This window comes from Drosophila virilis, chromosome 3, assembly GCF_030788295.1.
Source record: "Drosophila virilis strain 15010-1051.87 chromosome 3, Dvir_AGI_RSII-ME, whole genome shotgun sequence".
Lineage (NCBI taxonomy): Eukaryota > Metazoa > Arthropoda > Insecta > Diptera > Drosophilidae > Drosophila > Drosophila virilis.
In genome coordinates this window covers 7,365,716-7,384,159 of record NC_091545.1, presented here as the reverse complement: position 1 = coordinate 7,384,159, position 18,444 = coordinate 7,365,716, and the positions used below count along the sequence as shown (strand labels likewise).

At 40.2% G+C, this 18,444-nt stretch overlaps 2 protein-coding genes across 11 annotated transcripts in view; one reads left to right on the top strand and one right to left on the bottom strand.

Moving 5' to 3' along the window:
- The first annotated feature begins 574 nt into the window (after positions 1 to 574).
- LOC6623001 (trypsin beta) lies at positions 575 to 1,468 on the top strand. Its single transcript, XM_002046639.2, has one exon. It carries the CDS (start codon positions 637 to 639, stop codon positions 1,423 to 1,425), a length of 789 nt encoding a protein of 262 aa, XP_002046675.2. The 5' UTR covers positions 575 to 636; the 3' UTR covers positions 1,426 to 1,468.
- An 11,290-nt stretch (positions 1,469 to 12,758) lies between these two features.
- Positions 12,759 to 18,444, bottom strand: part of lqf (epsin homolog lqf) — a 16,698-nt gene continuing 11,012 nt past the window's right edge. For 3 of the 10 annotated variants that reach the window (XM_015175657.3, XM_070208098.1, XM_070208097.1), the window contains 8 exons: positions 18,019 to 18,107; positions 17,297 to 17,955; positions 16,566 to 17,250; positions 16,406 to 16,505; positions 16,069 to 16,337; positions 15,899 to 16,000; positions 14,648 to 15,109; positions 12,759 to 13,296 (listed from right to left, as the gene is read on the bottom strand). In XM_015175657.3, coding sequence (XP_015031143.1) covers positions 13,234 to 13,296; positions 14,648 to 15,109; positions 15,899 to 16,000; positions 16,069 to 16,337; positions 16,406 to 16,505; positions 16,566 to 17,250; positions 17,297 to 17,955; positions 18,019 to 18,087 — 2,409 coding nt within the window. In that variant the 5' untranslated portion in view covers positions 18,088 to 18,107 and the 3' untranslated portion in view covers positions 12,759 to 13,233. Of the gene's footprint in view, positions 13,297 to 13,534; positions 13,600 to 14,647; positions 15,110 to 15,898; positions 16,001 to 16,068; positions 16,338 to 16,405; positions 16,506 to 16,565; positions 17,251 to 17,296; positions 17,956 to 18,018; positions 18,108 to 18,444 lie in introns of those variants that run through there. The other 7 variants (XM_015175654.3, XM_015175658.3, XM_002046638.4 and 4 more) reach the window with 7 other exon arrangements.

The window sequence follows — 18,444 nt, the reverse complement described above, 5'->3', positions numbered from 1 at the left end:
AAAAATTTACATGAAATTAATCGTTTTATTGTTGTGTCTCGCTGGCATGTGCCATGCGGAAGCGGCGCCCTACCAAAAATGGCAAAATAAAAATAAAAAAGAAACAGTAGCCAATGACCAAGTCCAGCTTCTCCAGCGGCAGAAAAAAGCCAAAACACGCAAGATTTATGCGCTGGCAGCGACCAATTGCCAGTGGAGCCGAAATTATTGAGGAATTTGCGCAAAAAGCGGTAGAAAGAAAACACAAAACCAAAAACGAAAAAAAATTCATTAGATTTCTGGCTTGGCACATTTCACTTTCGCGGCCAATTACATCATCCGCAGATAGACGCAGAAGTTAAGCCACAAATTTGTCGCCCCACCGACAAATGCTCAGTGGGAGCACAAGGTAAAGGGATCGAAGCAAATCTTAATATATGCAATGCTTCAAATGTGGAACAGTCACAAATTATAATTAGCTTAAGCTGCGCGCGTTCACAGGTCGAAAGTTGAAATTCTGCGGACTGTTCTGCCAGTTGCTCAGCGAAAGTCGCGCGACGAGGATTGACCATGCTTGGAAGTGGACTACTGCTGCTCTTGCGGCTGCTTGGCGGCACAGCTCAGCATGACACCGACTGGGGCACACATTTTCTGGACATGTCATACGGCCGGGCAACACCAGCCAGCACGGGCAACATCTCCAGCAATCCGCACATCAATGCCATTGAGCATCAGGAGGAGCCACCGACGCGCATTGTCAACGGCATACGCATACCCTGCGAGCGTGCACCCTACCAGGTGGCGCTGCGCTACGAGGGTCAGTTTGTCTGCGGCGGCAGCATCTTGTCCCGCTATTGGGTGCTCACGGCCGCCCACTGTGTCGTCGGCTACAGGGGCAACTATCGGGTGCGTGTGGGCTCCGCTGTGCAGCCAAGCGGCGGCCAGCTGCATCGGGTGCTGTTTGCTGTGCCCCATCGCGGCTACAACAAGAAGACCATGCAGAACGATGTGGCGCTGCTGCGCCTAGCCACGCCCCTGCGCTATGGGCGCTGCGTGCAGCCGGCGCGCCTGCCCAGCAGCAGCCGAGAAAAGCAGTCGCCTCCACCGCGCTGCTATATGGTCAGCGGCTGGGGCTTGCGCAAGGCGTCAGCACAGAATGTGCAGCGGCATCTGCGCGCCACCGTCGTGTGCAGGGTGTCAGCCGGTCGGTGTCGCGGCATGTACAAAAAAGGCGGCGTGCGCATCTACAACCAAATGCTGTGCGCCCAGCGCTTGGGCCACGACAGCTGCTCCGGCGACTCGGGCGGACCGCTGGCATTTGGACGCACGCTCTACGGCGTCGTCTCCTTTGGGATTGGCTGTGCCAACAAAAACTATCCGGGCGTCTATGTAAATGTCAGGCGATTCAGAGGCTGGATACGCTATGTCATCAAGAGCTTCTCTTAAGATTTAAGTACGTTTGAACAGGAAAATTAAAAAACGCTTTTGCAAAACTCAAAAACGATTTTCAATTTAGTGATGACTCGGATATAAATGAGAGAAACATAAAACACTAGAATACCCGGCGAATGGGAAGTTGAAGTGGATCGTGTCGCCAACTTATCAACAAAAATCCGGGCTCGAATAGTCGGTGCTTAAGTTAGGTTTAGTTTGTAACTATATCCTATACAGCTTATAACAACAAAACCATCATAAACATTGTTTTATGGAAGTTGCTATAAAGTCCTTCCAATCAAGCATATCAACGCCTACTTATTTAACTTAGGGTTGAAACCCACGCCGTTTTTTTCAGTTGACTGCTCTTAAATTAACAACTTGATCTATTTGCTACTATTTTCTATTCTTATATTAATTATATATATATTAACGGACAAAATTTCGATTAGGTTAATGGTTTTCGGCTAAGATATATGGTCAATATTCATGTAAAATTAGTACCCTCAAATATCCTATATAGACATAGGTCGAAGGTTCCCACCCGTATAACTCGGCCAAAACTCAACCGATTTTCACGAGGTTTGGATTTTTTTTCATGGTTTGGCCTCAAGTTTAATTGTGCATCAAAATCTAGATACGTTATTTTTGGTCGAAATTCATATAAATAATTGTACCCTCAAATATCCTTTATAGACATAGGTCGAAGGTTCCCACCCCCATAACTCGGCCAAAACTCAACCGATTTTCGCGAGGTTTGGATTTTTTTCCATGGTTTGGCCTCTAGATTAATTGTGCATCAAAATCTGGATACGTTATTTTTGGTCGAAATTCATGTAAATAATTATACCCTCAAATATCCTATATAGACATAGGTCGAAGATTCCCACCCCCATAGCTCGGCCAAAACTCAACCGATTTTCACGAGGCTTGGATTTTTTTTCATGGTCTGGCCTCTAGATTAATTGTGCATCAAAATCTAGATACGGTATTTTTGGTCGAAATTCATGTAAATAATTGTACCCTCATATATCCTTTATAGACATAGGTCGAAATTTCCCACCCCGATAACTCGGCCAAAACTCAACCGATTTTCGCGAGGTTTGGATTTTTTTCCATGGTTTGGCCTCTAGATTAATTGTGCATCAAAATCTGGATACGTTATTTTTGGTCGAAATTCATGTACAAAATTGTACCCTCAAATATCCTTTATAGACATAGGTCGAAATGTTCCACCCCCATAACTCGGCCAAAACTCAACCGATTTTCTCGAGGCTTGGATTTTTTTTCATGGTTTGACCTCTAGATTAATTGTGCATCAAAATCTGGATACGTTTTTTTTGGTCGAAATTCATGTAAATAATTGTACCCTCAAATATCCTTTATAGACATAGGTCGAAGATTCCCACCCCCATAACTCGGCCAAAACTCAACCGATTTTTCCGAGGCTTGGATTTTTTTTTCATGGTTTGGCCTCTAGATTAATTGTGCATCAAAATCTGGATACGTTATTTTTGGTCGAAATTCATGTAAATAATTATACCCTCAAATATCCTATATAGACACAGGTCGAATGTTCCACCCCCATAACTCGGCCAAAACTCAACGGATTTTCACGAGGCTTGGATTTTTTTTCATGGTTTGACCTCTGATTAATTGTGCATCAAAATCTGGATACGTTATTTTTGGTCGAAATTCATGTACAAAATTGTACCCTCAAATACCTTTATAGACATAGGTCGAAATGTTCCACCCCCATAACTCGGCCAAAACTCAACCGATTTTCTCGAGGCTTGGATTTTTTTTCATGGTTTGGCCTCTAGATTAATTGTGCATCAAAATCTGGATACGTTATTTTTGGTCGAAATTCATGTACAAAATAGTACCCTCAAATATCCTTTATAGACATAGGTCGAAATGTTCCACCCCCATAACTCGGCCAAAACTCAACCGATTTTCTCGAGGCTTGGATTTTTTTTCATGGTTTGGCCTCTAGATTAATTGTGCATCAAAATCTGGATACGTTATTCTTGGTCGAAATTCATGCAAAAAATTATACCCTCAAATATCCCATATAGACACAGGTCGAAGGTTCCCACTCCCATAACTCGGCCAAAACTCAACCGATTTTCACGAGGCATGGATTTTTTTTCATGGATTGGCCTCTAGATTAATTGTGCATCAAAATCTGGATACGTTATTTTTGGTCGAAATTCATGTAAATAATTATACCCTCAAATATCCTATATAGACACAGGTCGAATGTTCCACCCCCATAACTCGGCCAAAACTCAACGGATTTTCACGAGGCTTGGATTTTTTTTCATGGTTTGACCTCTAGATTAATTGTGCATCAAAATCTGGATACGTTATCTTTGGTCGAAATTCATGTAAATAATTATACCCTCAAATATCCTATATAGACATAGGTCGAAGATTCCCACCCCCATAACTCGGCCAAAACTCAACCGATTTTCCCGAGGCTTGGATTTTTTTTCATGGTTTGGCCTCTAGATTAATTGTGCATCAAAATCTGGATACGTTATTTTTGGTCGAAATTCATGTAAATAATTATACCCTCAAATATCCTATATAGACACAGGTCGAATGTTCCACCCCCATAACTCGGCCAAAACTCAACGGATTTTCACGAGGCTTGGATTTTTTTTCATGGTTTGACCTCTAGATTAATTGTGCATCAAAATCTGGATACGTTATTTTTGGTCGAAATTCATGTACAAAATTGTACCCTCAAATACCTTTATAGACATAGGTCGAAATGTTCCACCCCCATAACTCGGCCAAAACTCAACCGATTTTCTCGAGGCTTGGATTTTTTTCATGGTTTGGCCTCTAGATTAATTGTGCATCAAAATCTGGATACGTTATTTTTGGTCGAAATTCATGTACAAAATTGTACCCTCAAATATCCTTTATAGACATAGGTCGAAATGTTCCACCCCCATAACTCGGCCAAAACTCAACCGATTTTCTCGAGGCTTGGATTTTTTTTCATGGTTTGGCCTCTAGATTAATTGTGCATCAAAATCTGGATACGTTATTCTTGGTCGAAATTCATGCAAAAAATTATACCCTCAAATATCCCATATAGACACAGGTCGAAGGTTCCCACTTCCATAACTCGGCCAAAACTCAACCGATTTTCACGAGGCATGGATTTTTTTTCATGGTTTGGCTTCTAGATTAATTGTGCATCAAAATCTGGATACGTTATTTTTGGTCGAAATTCATGTAAATAATTATACCCTCAAATATCCTATATAGACACAGGTCGAATGTTCCACCCCCATAACTCGGCCAAAACTCAACGGATTTTCACGAGGCTTGGATTTTTTTTCATGGTTTGACCTCTTGATTAATTGTGCATCAAAATCTGGATACGTTATTTTTGGTCGAAATTCATGTACAAAATTGTACCCTCAAATATCCTTTAAAGACATAGGTCGAAATGTTCCACCCCCATAACTCGGCCAAAACTCAACCGATTTTCACGAGGCATGGATTTTTTTTCATGGTTTGGCCTCTAGATTAATTGTGCATCAAAATCTGGATACGTTATTTTTGGTCGAAATTCATGTAAATAATTATACCCTTAAATATCCTATATAGACACAGGTCGAATGTTCCACCCCCATAACTCGGCCAAAACTCAACGGATTTTCACGAGGCTTGGATTTTTTTTCATGGTTTGACCTCTAGATTAATTGTGCATCAAAATCTGGATACGTTATTTTTGGTCGAAATTCATGTACAAAATTGTACCCTCAAATATCCTTTATAGACAAAGGTCGAAATGTTCCACCCCCATAACTCGGCCAAAACTCAACCGATTTTCACGAGGCTTGGATTTTTTTTCATTGTTTGGCCTCTAGATTAATTGTGCATCAAAATCTGGATACGTTTTTTTTGGTCGAAATTCATGTAAATAATTGTACCCTCAAATATCCTTTATAGACATAGGTCGAAATTTACACCCCCATAACTCGGTCAAAACTCAACGGATTTTCGTGAGGTTTGGATTTTTTTTCATGGTTTGGCCTCTAGATTAATTGTGCATCTAAATCTGGATACGTTATTTTTGGTCGAAATTCATGTACAAAATTGTACCCTCAAATATCCTTTATAGACATAGGTCGAAAGTTCCCACCCCCATAACTCTGTCAAAACTCAACCGATTTTCTCGAGGCTTGGATTTTTTTTCATGGTTTGGCCTCCAGATTAATTGTGCATCAAAATCTGGATACGTTATTTTTGGTCGAAATTCATGTAAATAATTATACCCTCAAATATCCTATATAGACACAGGTCGAATGTTCCACCCCCATAACTCGGCCAAAACTCAACGGATTTTCACGAGGCTTGGATTTTTTTTCATGGTTTGACCTCTTGATTAATTGTGCATCAAAATCTGGATACGTTATTTTTGGTCGAAATTCATGTACAAAATTGTACCCTCAAATATCCTTTATAGACATAGGTCGAAATGTTCCACCCCCATAACTCGGCCAAAACTCAACCGATTTTCACGAGGCTTGGATTTTTTTTCATTGTTTGGCCTCTAGATTAATTGTGCATCAAAATCTGGATACGTTTTTTTTGGTCGAAATTCATGTAAATAATTGTACCCTCAAATATCCTTTATAGACATAGGTCGAAATTTACACCCCCATAACTCGGTCAAAACTCAACGGATTTTCGTGAGGTTTGGATTTTTTTTCATGGTTTGGCCTCTAGATTAATTGTGCATCTAAATCTGGATACGTTATTTTTGGTCGAAATTCATGTACAAAATTGTACCCTCAAATATCCTTTATAGACATAGGTCGAAATGTTCCACCCCCATAACTCGCCCAAAACTCAACCGATTTTCTCGAGGTTTGGATTTTTTTTCATGGTTTGGCCTCTAGATTAATTGTGCATCTAAATCTGGATACGTTATTTTTGGTTAAAATTCATGTACAAATTTGTACCCTAAAATATCATATATAGACATAGGTCGAAAGTTCCCACCCCCATAACTCTGTCAAAACTCAACCGATTTTCTCGAGGCTTGGATTTTTTTTCATGGTTCGGCCTCCAGATTAATTGTGCATCAAAATCTGGATACGTTATTTTTGGTCGAAATTCATGTACAAAATTGTACCCTCAAATATCCCATATAGACACAGGTCGAAGGTTCCCCCCCATAACTCGGCCAAAACTCAACCGATTTTCTCGAGGCTTGGATTTTTTTTCATGGTTTGGTCTCTAGATTAATTGTGCATCAAAATCTGGATACGTTATTTTTGGTCGAAATTCATGTACAAAATTGTACCCTCAAATATCCTTTATAGACATAGGTCGAAATGTTCCACCCCCATAACTCGGCCAAAACTCAACCGATTTTCTCGAGGCTTGGATTTTTTTTCATGGTTTGGCCTCTAGATTAATTGTGCATCAAAATCTAGATACGGTATTTTTGGTCGAAATTCATGTAAATAATTGTACCCTCAAATATCCTTTATAGACATAGGTCGAAATGTTCCACCCCCATAACTCGGCCAAAACTCAACCGATTTTCACGAGGCTTGGATTTTTTTTCATTGTTTGGCCTCTAGATTAATTGTGCATCAAAATCTGGATACGTTTTTTTTGGTCGAAATTCATGTAAATAATTGTACCCTCAAATATCCTTTATAGACATAGGTCGAAATTTACACCCCCATAACTCGGTCAAAACTCAACGGATTTTCGTGAGGTTTGGACCGATTTTCTCGAGGCTTGGATTTTTTTTCATGGTTTGGCCTCCAGATTAATTGTGCATCAAAATCTGGATACGTTATTTTTGGTCGAAATTCATGTACAAAATTGTACCCTCAAATATCCTTTATAGACATAGGTCGAAATGTTCCACCCCCATAACTCGGCCAAAACTCAACCGATTTTCTCGAGGCTTGGATTTTTTTTCATGGTTTGGCCTCTAGATTAATTGTGCATCAAAATCTGGATACGTTATTTTTGGTCGAAATTCATGTACAAAATTGTACCCTCAAATATCCTTTATAGACATAGGTCGAAATGTTCCACCCCCATAACTCGGCCAAAACTCAACCGATTTTCTCGAGGCTTGGATTTTTTTTCATGGTTTGGCCTCTAGATTAATTGTGCATCAAAATCTAGATACGGTATTTTTGGTCGAAATTCATGTAAATAATTGTACCCTCAAATATCCTTTATAGACATAGGTCGAAATGTTCCACCCCCATAACTCGGCCAAAACTCAACCGATTTTCTCAAGGCTTGGATTTTTTTTCATGGTTTGGCCTCTAGATTAATTGTGGATCAAAATCTGGATACGTTATTTTTGGTCGAAATTCATGTAAATAATTATACCCTCAAATATCCTTTATAGACATAGGTCGAAATTTCCCACCCCGATAACTCGGCCAAAACTCAACCGATTTTCGCGAGGTTTGGATTTTTTTCCATGGTTTGGTCTCTAGATTAATTGTGCATCAAAATCTGGATACGTTATTTTTGGTCGAAATTCATGTACAAAATTGTACCCTCAAATATCCTATATAGACACAGGTCGAATGTTCCACCCCCATAACTCGGCCAAAACTCAACGGATTTTCACGAGGCTTGGATTTTTTTTCATGGTTTGACCTCTTGATTAATTGTGCATCAAAATCTGGATACGTTATTTTTGGTCGAAATTCATGTACAAAATTGTACCCTCAAATATCCTTTATAGACATAGGTCGAAATGTTCCACCCCCATAACTCGGCCAAAACTCAACCGATTTTCACGAGGCTTGGATTTTTTTTCATTGTTTGGCCTCTAGATTAATTGTGCATCAAAATCTGGATACGTTTTTTTTGGTCGAAATTCATGTAAATAATTGTACCCTCAAATATCCTTTATAGACATAGGTCGAAATTTACACCCCCATAACTCGGTCAAAACTCAACGGATTTTCGTGAGGTTTGGATTTTTTTTCATGGTTTGGCCTCTAGATTAATTGTGCATCTAAATCTGGATACGTTATTTTTGGTCGAAATTCATGTACAAAATTGTACCCTCAAATATCCTTTATAGACATAGGTCGAAATGTTCCACCCCCATAACTCGCCCAAAACTCAACCGATTTTCTCGAGGTTTGGATTTTTTTTCATGGTTTGGCCTCTAGATTAATTGTGCATCTAAATCTGGATACGTTATTTTTGGTTAAAATTCATGTACAAATTTGTACCCTAAAATATCATATATAGACATAGGTCGAAAGTTCCCACCCCCATAACTCTGTCAAAACTCAACCGATTTTCTCGAGGCTTGGATTTTTTTTCATGGTTTGGCCTCCAGATTAATTGTGCATCAAAATCTGGATACGTTATTTTTGGTCGAAATTCATGTACAAAATTGTACCCTCAAATATCCCATATAGACACAGGTCGAAGGTTCCCCCCCATAACTCGGCCAAAACTCAACCGATTTTCTCGAGGCTTGGATTTTTTTTCATGGTTTGGCCTCTAGATTAATTGTGCATCAAAATCTGGATACGTTATTTTTGGTCGAAATTCATGTACAAAATTGTACCCTCAAATATCCTTTATAGACATAGGTCGAAATGTTCCACCCCCATAACTCGGCCAAAACTCAACCGATTTTCTCGAGGCTTGGATTTTTTTTCATGGTTTGGCCTCTAGATTAATTGTGCATCAAAATCTAGATACGGTATTTTTGGTCGAAATTCATGTAAATAATTGTACCCTCAAATATCCTTTATAGACATAGGTCGAAATGTTCCACCCCCATAACTCGGCCAAAACTCAACCGATTTTCACGAGGCTTGGATTTTTTTTCATTGTTTGGCCTCTAGATTAATTGTGCATCAAAATCTGGATACGTTTTTTTTGGTCGAAATTCATGTAAATAATTGTACCCTCAAATATCCTTTATAGACATAGGTCGAAATTTACACCCCCATAACTCGGTCAAAACTCAACGGATTTTCGTGAGGTTTGGACCGATTTTCTCGAGGCTTGGATTTTTTTTCATGGTTTGGCCTCCAGATTAATTGTGCATCAAAATCTGGATACGTTATTTTTGGTCGAAATTCATGTACAAAATTGTACCCTCAAATATCCTTTATAGACATAGGTCGAAATGTTCCACCCCCATAACTCGGCCAAAACTCAACCGATTTTCTCGAGGCTTGGATTTTTTTTCATGGTTTGGCCTCTAGATTAATTGTGCATCAAAATCTGGATACGTTATTTTTGGTCGAAATTCATGTACAAAATTGTACCCTCAAATATCCTTTATAGACATAGGTCGAAATGTTCCACCCCCATAACTCGGCCAAAACTCAACCGATTTTCTCGAGGCTTGGATTTTTTTTCATGGTTTGGCCTCTAGATTAATTGTGCATCAAAATCTAGATACGGTATTTTTGGTCGAAATTCATGTAAATAATTGTACCCTCAAATATCCTTTATAGACATAGGTCGAAATGTTCCACCCCCATAACTCGGCCAAAACTCAACCGATTTTCTCAAGGCTTGGATTTTTTTTCATGGTTTGGCCTCTAGATTAATTGTGGATCAAAATCTGGATACGTTATTTTTGGTCGAAATTCATGTAAATAATTATACCCTCAAATATCCTTTATAGACATAGGTCGAAATTTCCCACCCCGATAACTCGGCCAAAACTCAACCGATTTTCGCGAGGTTTGGATTTTTTTCCATGGTTTGGTCTCTAGATTAATTGTGCATCAAAATCTGGATACGTTATTTTTGGTCGAAATTCATGTACAAAATTGTACCCTCAAATATCCTTTATAGACATAGGTCGAAATGTTCCACCCCCATAACTCGGCCAAAACTCAACCGATTTTCACGAGGCTTGGATTTTTTTTCATGGTTTGGCCTCTAGATTAATTGAGCATCAAAATCTGGATACGTTATTTTTGGTCGAAATTCATGTAAATAATTATACCCTCAAATATCCTATATAGACACAGGTCGAAATGTTCCACCCCCATAACTCGGCCAAAACTCAACCGATTTTCACGAGGCTTGGATTTTTTTCATTGTTTGGCCTCTAGATTAATTGTGCATCAAAATCTGGATACGTTTTTTTTTGGTCGAAATTCATGTAAATAATTGTACCCTCAAATATCCTTTATAGATATAGGTCGAAATTTACACCCCCTTAACTCGGCCAAAACTCAACCGATTTTCACGAGGTTTGGATTTTTTTTCATGGTTTTGACTCTAGATTAATTGTGCATCAAAATTTGGATATGTTATTTTTGGTTGAAATTCATGTAAAAATTGTACTCTCAAATATCCTACATAGACATAGGTCGAAAGTTCCCACCCCCATAACTTACAAATTGGCCATTAAATCCATGTGGTATCTATAGCTGAGAACAATATTTTAATATTTTTATATATTTATATATTCAGAATCAATAAGTAGAGATTTCTGTCATGTATATATATCAGAACTGTTGTTTTTGTTCTAGGCAGTGCATATTTAGAAGTCGGTTGAATATACTAATCCGATCCTATCATAAAGCTGCCATATATATGATTAGTCAATAAGTTCAGAAAACCTAACATATCAGCAAAATATTAAATAAAGCAGACTGTATATATTTATATTAGTTCAGATATAGTAAAAATTGATCGTCCTTTTATTGGAAGGGCATTTTCTATTCGGACTGCGCAAGTAAACTATCCATGCACGTTTTTAGAGTTAAGAGTTACAAAACTTACCCGGCTATTTAATGTTGTCATCCTCCTTCCTTGATCTAACATCAATATTCGCCATGTCCGCAGATATTTTGTGTTGTCTTAGGTTTTTGGCCTCTCACACTTGTAAAGCTGCTGTTGCAAATTTGTGTAAATTATGTATTTGTGCACTTTTGATTTCATTTAAACGAAGTTTCCTGATGGCCCCCAGCGCATGTCAAATATCAAAACCGAATCGCGTCGGGCAGCCACTTGCGCAACACCACATCCACATCCACATTCACGTACCATCCCATCCCAGACCAGGCTGGCCAAATATCACTGCCATATGCGGTGGGCGTGCTCCGTTAATGCTGCTGCTGCTGCAGCTGCCTGTCGCCTGTTGCCCCCTCTTATGAAATTAACATAATCGTGCTCAGCCTCTGCCCATTGCCTCCCGTCTCCTCCCAACACACACCACACACACAAACACAACAAAGTGTTGAGAGCTGGCGCTGGCTGTCAAGTGGTGGCTGCCGGGCATACGAGATGAGGGTTAGCTGGCTGCGCCGGAGGATCGTTTAGCACTTTATTCGTCCCACTGTGTTGTGCAATGCGAGCATCCAAAATTGTAGGATTTGTGGTTTGTTGTGTTTCGCGTTTGGTTTTTTGTTGTTACAATAAAGTGTTTAATTTTATGAAAATATGCTTTACAATTTTACTTGCTTTAGCACGTGTTTATATATGTATATGTATATGTGTGAGTTGTGTATGTTTATATGTATATATATTTACATATATATATATATATATGCGTGTGTGTGTAAATCTCTTAAGCCTTTCCACATCAGTTTGATTTTTGTTGTTTTTTTATATTTGTTGTTTATCATTAAGTTACGCTTATACAATTTTTACGTATTCTAACCTAAATGTATACCATTCTCTTTTAGCTGTTTTTTTTTAATAATAATAATAATAATAATATTTTGTTTATGTTTTGTAAATTTTAAACTATGCGCTATAAAAATGTTCAACAGCAAAAATAATATGCATTGCATTTGGTTTTTGTTTTATCGAAAGGTGGCCCAAAACACACACAAAACGCACATAAATTCTATTTTGAAAAATTTCATAAAAAACTGTGTTTAAAAAAATGATTATTATTATCAATTTTTGTTAGCGTTTCTCTTCTTTTTTTGCTGCTGTGCGCGCCACAAGAAACAAATATCGCAAAAAACGTAAAAAAAAAATTTTAAAAAAATTTACAATTACAAAGCACATACACAAAAAATGTTTGTTGTTCTTGTTGTTGGTGTTGTTGTTGTTGTTGTTAAATGTGAATATCTCTTTCTCTAGACAATGCACAGATTTTTAAAGCTATATAACAATTCAATTATCTTATCGCACTGCGCTGCTGCATTTACAATTTAGTATTTGTATCTTGTATTGAACCGATCATTAAATATTTTGTTTCGTTTTCTTAACTTTTCGCTTGTTTTTGGTTTCTACAACAACGTTTAACATAAATGTGGGCTGCCAATTTAAATAGTTGGGCTTTTGACTTGCGACTCAACTTGAATGCGCTTCGTTCGCAGTTGAGCTTTGGCCGTAAACCCTCAGTGCTGCATTAATGCTCGTGTTATTATTATTAACTATACATTTGGAGTTGTTTTTGTTTTTTTTCGAAGAGCTATTACAATTAAATAAAACTTTTAAAACTGTTGAAGCCTACACATTGCACGTATCTCTGTTTAAACATTGTGTTTTGTTTCTGTTGCAGCTGTTGTTGTTGGTTGGTTGGTTGTTGTTGTTGTTGTTGTTGTTCAATCATACAACACATCACATATTTTACAGTTTAATAATACTTTCTTACACATAATTTTGTTATCAATTAATTCATTTTTTTTTCAGTTTTGTTGTTGTTGCTGTTGCGGCTGCTCTCTGCTATTACTTGTTATTGTTGTTGTTGTCGCTCGATGCACCACCCCGTCAATGTGTTGTTATTGTTGTTGTTGTTGCTGTTATTTGTTATTTTTTAGCTGCTGCTGCTGATTGATTGGTTGATTGATTGACTCCTTATGACAAAAACGGATTTGTAGCTGCCGCCTCCGGCTTTATCCACGGCATGTTGTTGTTTTGCTGCAAGAATTTAAAACAAAAATATTAGTTTAAACAAATTCCCAAAATTATTTGCACAGTGGAGCTAAAGTAAGCAAAACTATCTACATGCAGTTTCTAGCAGCTACATTTGTTAATGTTAAATAATTAGTTTGTTAGCTTTAGTGGGCATTTGTATATATAAGATTGTGGCTTTAGGTTCTGGGAGTTATATATTTTATGGATAGCAGAGCATGCACATTCGAAAAAAACATTTTACCCATTTGCATTGTATTTTGCATATTTGTATGTGTTTTATTTAAGCGTCCAAGCCTCCATTGTTGGCTACAATTAGAAAATATTATGATCAACTGTGTTTGGCAGAGAGCAGCTGCTTGTTAACATGAGTACGTTATTATTAGGCGCATATAAGAGTAGCAGGGAATGAAACCGTCTAGTTAGAAATTCAAAAGGAATGAATATACTTTTTGAAAAAATAGTAATAATAAAGCTAGGGTGCCAGAAGTATCTAGAGCAGAAACCATCACGTTGAGAAGTCCATTCTGTCTTTAGTTATTGAAAAAGGTGAGTTTTTACTATTGACAATGAATTTACTCAGCATTTTTGGTACGAATTGGCATGAACTTGAGTTTTGATCAAAATATATAGTCTAATTTAAATGTGTAGATAATCTAGATGGCAAGCCTCATCCGAAGTTGCATCCCTCCTGAAAATCGAATCATTTTGGACAAGGGTATGAAAGTTGGAAGACTACATAGATTTGAGATTTTTAGATATTCACTCGTAACGAGAAAATAATGATAGCCTTTCCATATAAGATCATTTTATTACACCGATCTTACCTGTACTCATGCAAAGTTTCAAGGCGATATATATAATTTATGGGATCGGATATGTTTCCTTCGAAACAGGTTCAAGGGAAACTTTGACTTGGGACCTGAAGTTTCCAGATATGTTACTAAACTTAAATGCAGATTTAAACTAGAGATCAACCCTTGTCTACTATGGAAGTTTGAAATCTAGAGAGAGATCTTTTCCTATGGTTCTGAGGTTTCCATAAAGAGCTCCCCTATTATTAATTTTGAAAATGTGAAAGACTTAAGTTTCGGTTTCATTCCCTGCGTGGCAATAGGGACATTCCGTAGCACTCGCTGCTAGCTTGTAAATCATACAATATTAAAACAAAAATTTATACAAAATAAATTGACAAATAAACTAGCTAAAAACTCAAGCAAAGCAACAACAAATCACAAATCTGTTTCTGGCAATAACAACAAGAGCAACAGCAGCAGCAAAAAATCAACAACAACAAGGACAACAGGAGAACGACGAGCGACAGGATTCGAACGGCTGCTCCTCAGTTCGCACTCACTTCCAGTTTGCAGTAGTTGCCAGCGGCTGCGCTGGAATTGCCATAGAAGCTGCCCGTTGGAGTTGCCGCAATGTTGCTATCGTAGCCCAGTGGTGAAATGCTGATGCCCGGCGTATCGGCCAGTGAATCGGACAGGGCGCTGCTGTAGCACTGCGTATAGGTGGAATAGCCCGGGGTGCTGCAGTTGCTGTACGGGCCAGCGGGCGCCGTGGGGCTGGGGAAATAGGAACGCGGCTGTGGCTGCGACTCACTCATGACATCCAAGTTGCGTATGTTGTCAATGGACGAACTATTATTGTAGCTCTGGCTGATGCCATAGCTATAAATGTTGTTGTTCTCGCTCGGCGGATTGTTGTAGCTTGGCTGTGGACGGGACAGGACGGGTTTATTGAAGGCGCCCAACAGATCAAAGTCATCGATCAGCTTCAGGCTGGTCGGACGCAGCGGTTTCAGCGGCTTTGGCTATTTATGTCGATTTGGATTTGGATTTGGATGTTGCATGCAACAGTTGCTCAAAATGTAAGGTAACGACAATAAGGCAAAGCAAATAGAGGGAAACAAAATGCAATGTTCAGTATGGAAACGATAAAGTAAAGTAAAGAGTACCAATAAAAATTATTAGAGAGATCACAGTAAACCTCAAACAATAGAAATTCATAAATGCATATAAATATGGTAATATATAGTAAGTAAAAGTATGAGAGAATTTATTTTCAATTAAATACCTAAACGTACTCCGCTCAGACAAACGAAAAAATAAAGAAAGAATAACTAACTGCGGCGTGCCGAAGTTTGAATACCCTTATAGAAGTATTTTTGTGATATGTGAGGACAATCAAGATGTCTGAAAAGGCTCTTTTAGAGCTATATAGAAGTCTGATATTGTTTCCAAAATATAAATAGCACAGTTCAACTAAATAAGTGCCGTGTTTCTACAAAGGTATCTCGAGATACAAAAGGTAACTCTTGCAAGCCACTAATTCTATGGCAATTATATGATATAGTCATCCGATTTGGTCGGCTCCAAAAATATATACCGCCTGCAAGACAGCAAGACGAATCTATTTAAGGATTTATCATAAAAACTTAAAATCCGAGAGAAAACTTTGTATGGAAACAGACGGAAGAATGGCCTTTGGACTCGACTGTTGATACTTATCAGGAATATATATACTTGATGGGCTCTTTACCTCTTCACCTTCTATAAGGGTATACAAATATTGTCCGCTGCACACTTGCACTCACACTCACCTGAGAGGCTGCACTGACGCCGCCGCTGGCCGGCGCCCAGGGATCCTGATTCATGTTGACGGGGAAGGGCGGCTGCTGTTTCAACTGATTGATGGACGGCACCTGAGCGATAAATGCAACAGCAGCAATTACACAGCTCTACAATAATATATTATATAAGCAGTACTCACGGCTGGCTGCTGCTGCTGGAATAGATTCGTTTTGGGTGGCATCACATTGTCCGCAAACGGATTGTAGGCTGGCACAAGGCCGGACTGTGTCTGCGGCGTATTTGGCTTAATTAAATTATCCAAATTAACCAACGCCGAATTTTCGCCGAGGAATGCAATCGGATCGCGATAGGGCTTCTTGGTGGTGGCACCCGTCGACGGATGCACCGAGCCGCCGCCGCTGTTGCCGTAATTCGTCGAAAGCGGATCCATATCGTCCAGCAGCGAAGCTATTGGCAAGATAAAAGCTAATTAATAAAACGGAGCAAACACTTGGACGCGCCTTTGGTCTGCTCACCATTGTTGTTGTTATTGGAGGCATTATTGGAATTGTTCTGCTCGGCGCTTTTATTGCGATTGGTTATCAAATCGAACTCATCAAAGTCGGGCGATTGTTTCTGCAATTGCAAGAGAGAGATTAGAATTCTTCTTTTTTCTTATTGTTATTAGAAACTTACCTTGATGGCGCCTGTTTGCATTGCCTTCCAAGGATCATCTAGCGCTCCCGAGCTCGGCTGCGCTGCTGCCCAGGGATCCGCCGGAGCGGCGGCTGCTGCTGCTGCTGCGCTGGCTGCTGGCTGCGCTTCCGCGAGCCAAGGATCGGCTGAGCTGCCATTGCTGGCCGCGTATTTTGTAGGAGGTGCTGCCAGGGCGGCGCTGGCTGTTGATTTTGTCAGCCAGGCATCGACGGGCGCTGGAGCGGGCATACGGCCATTTTGGCTGGAATTGCCGTTGGTTTGCAGCCAGCCCTCAGTGGAGGAGCCCGATGCCACGGATGGCGACTGTGTACGCAGACCCCAGGCATCGCCTGGTGCGGCCAAAGGCTGAGCCTGTGGAGCAGCTGCGCCCAGCGGCACACCGGCGCTCATAATAGTACGCGGCGCGGCCGAGGGATGCCAGGGATCTACATGTGGCGAGGCGGCGCCTGCCCACGGATCCGACAGTTGACTAGCTGCACGGCTAGACGGCGTAGCCCAGGGATCGACAACAGCAGCGGGAGCACCGCCTGCAGCGCCCAAGGGTGGACTTGAAATGCTGGTCGCGCCCAGCGAAATATCCAGCAGGTCCAGCAAATGGCTCTGTTGCTCCTCTTTTTTGGGCGCCGCTATGGGTCGTCCACTGGAGTCCCTGTCGAGGCAGGGTCTTATTTAGAAATTGCGGTAGCTGTACTTTGATTTTGAGCACTCACTTGAAGTCCTGTTCGCTCTGGCTGAGCGCTAATTGAAGACGCACATCGTCGCTGCGCCGCTTGGCCTCCTCCTGCTCGGCCTCCTCGCGCGACATGGCCATGGCCAGCTGCAGCTGTAGCTCCTCCTCGCCGGCGGTTTGTGGCCGCACCATTTCCAGCTCGGAGGCGTTTTTGGGCGGCTCCTCCTGCCAGCCCGGCGGCATGTCGCGCTGCGAGGGCCCGTCGATATAGCCATCGCTGCCAAAGCCGCTCGGATGCAGTGCGAAACGCTCTTTGGCTTTTAGCGCCTTGACGCGCTCATTCCTGAGACGCTCGTCATCCTTGAGCAGATTGACCAGCTGTTTGGCCTTCTCGCGCACATGGGTGCCCTGATCCTTGCCCTCCTCAAAGTAGACAAACTCGCGCAACGTTTGTATGGCAAAAATATTCTCTTTGCATTGCTGGGCAACCTTTTCGGTGCCCGTCTTAATCAGATACTCGAGCAATATCAACGCCTTGTAGACATGACGCCAGTTCTTGCCGTGATCGTTGAGACGTTTCCATATCATTTGCATTATCTCCGAGAAGGCAACCACATTGTACGTTAGATCGGCTATTTCGGCCATAATTGTGGCCGATGGCCCCCATGGATCATTGGAAGTAGCCTCGCGCACCTTGACCTGCAAGTTACAGAGGAGATGTGATACGGATTATGTATATTGATTATGGCAGGTGGGTTTTACCTGTGCATCGGAATAGTTGTGCGCGAGATTCTTGATGTTTCTGCGTAGTCCGGCGACATTGACCTGCATATCGTCTTTTTGCTTTCTCACTGTGTGACGAGAAGAGTGAAGAGAGGTGTTAACATGGCTAGAACTAAGTTGAATTAGCTGCGACTACAGATTATGTTTGTAATTTAATTTATATATATATATCTGTTCTATATATCTTAGGTTTCTTTATCTGTTCCCGTTTAACTGAAATTTCGATTGTTTTAATTTTGTCTTTACGTTAAACGCTACCAAAACAAAATGAATTCTGTGTTGAAATGAATGTCACGTTACAATATTTTCATATATATAGTGACATATCCATAGTCGCACCCACCCTTTAACATAACTTAGCACATAAGCATAAGCACAATTATAAACATTTCTAATATTGTAAAC

Coding starts and splice junctions, on each gene's coding strand:
- LOC6623001 (XM_002046639.2), top strand. CDS start 637: ATGTCATACGGCCGGGCAACACCAGCCAGCACGGGCAACATCTCCAGC.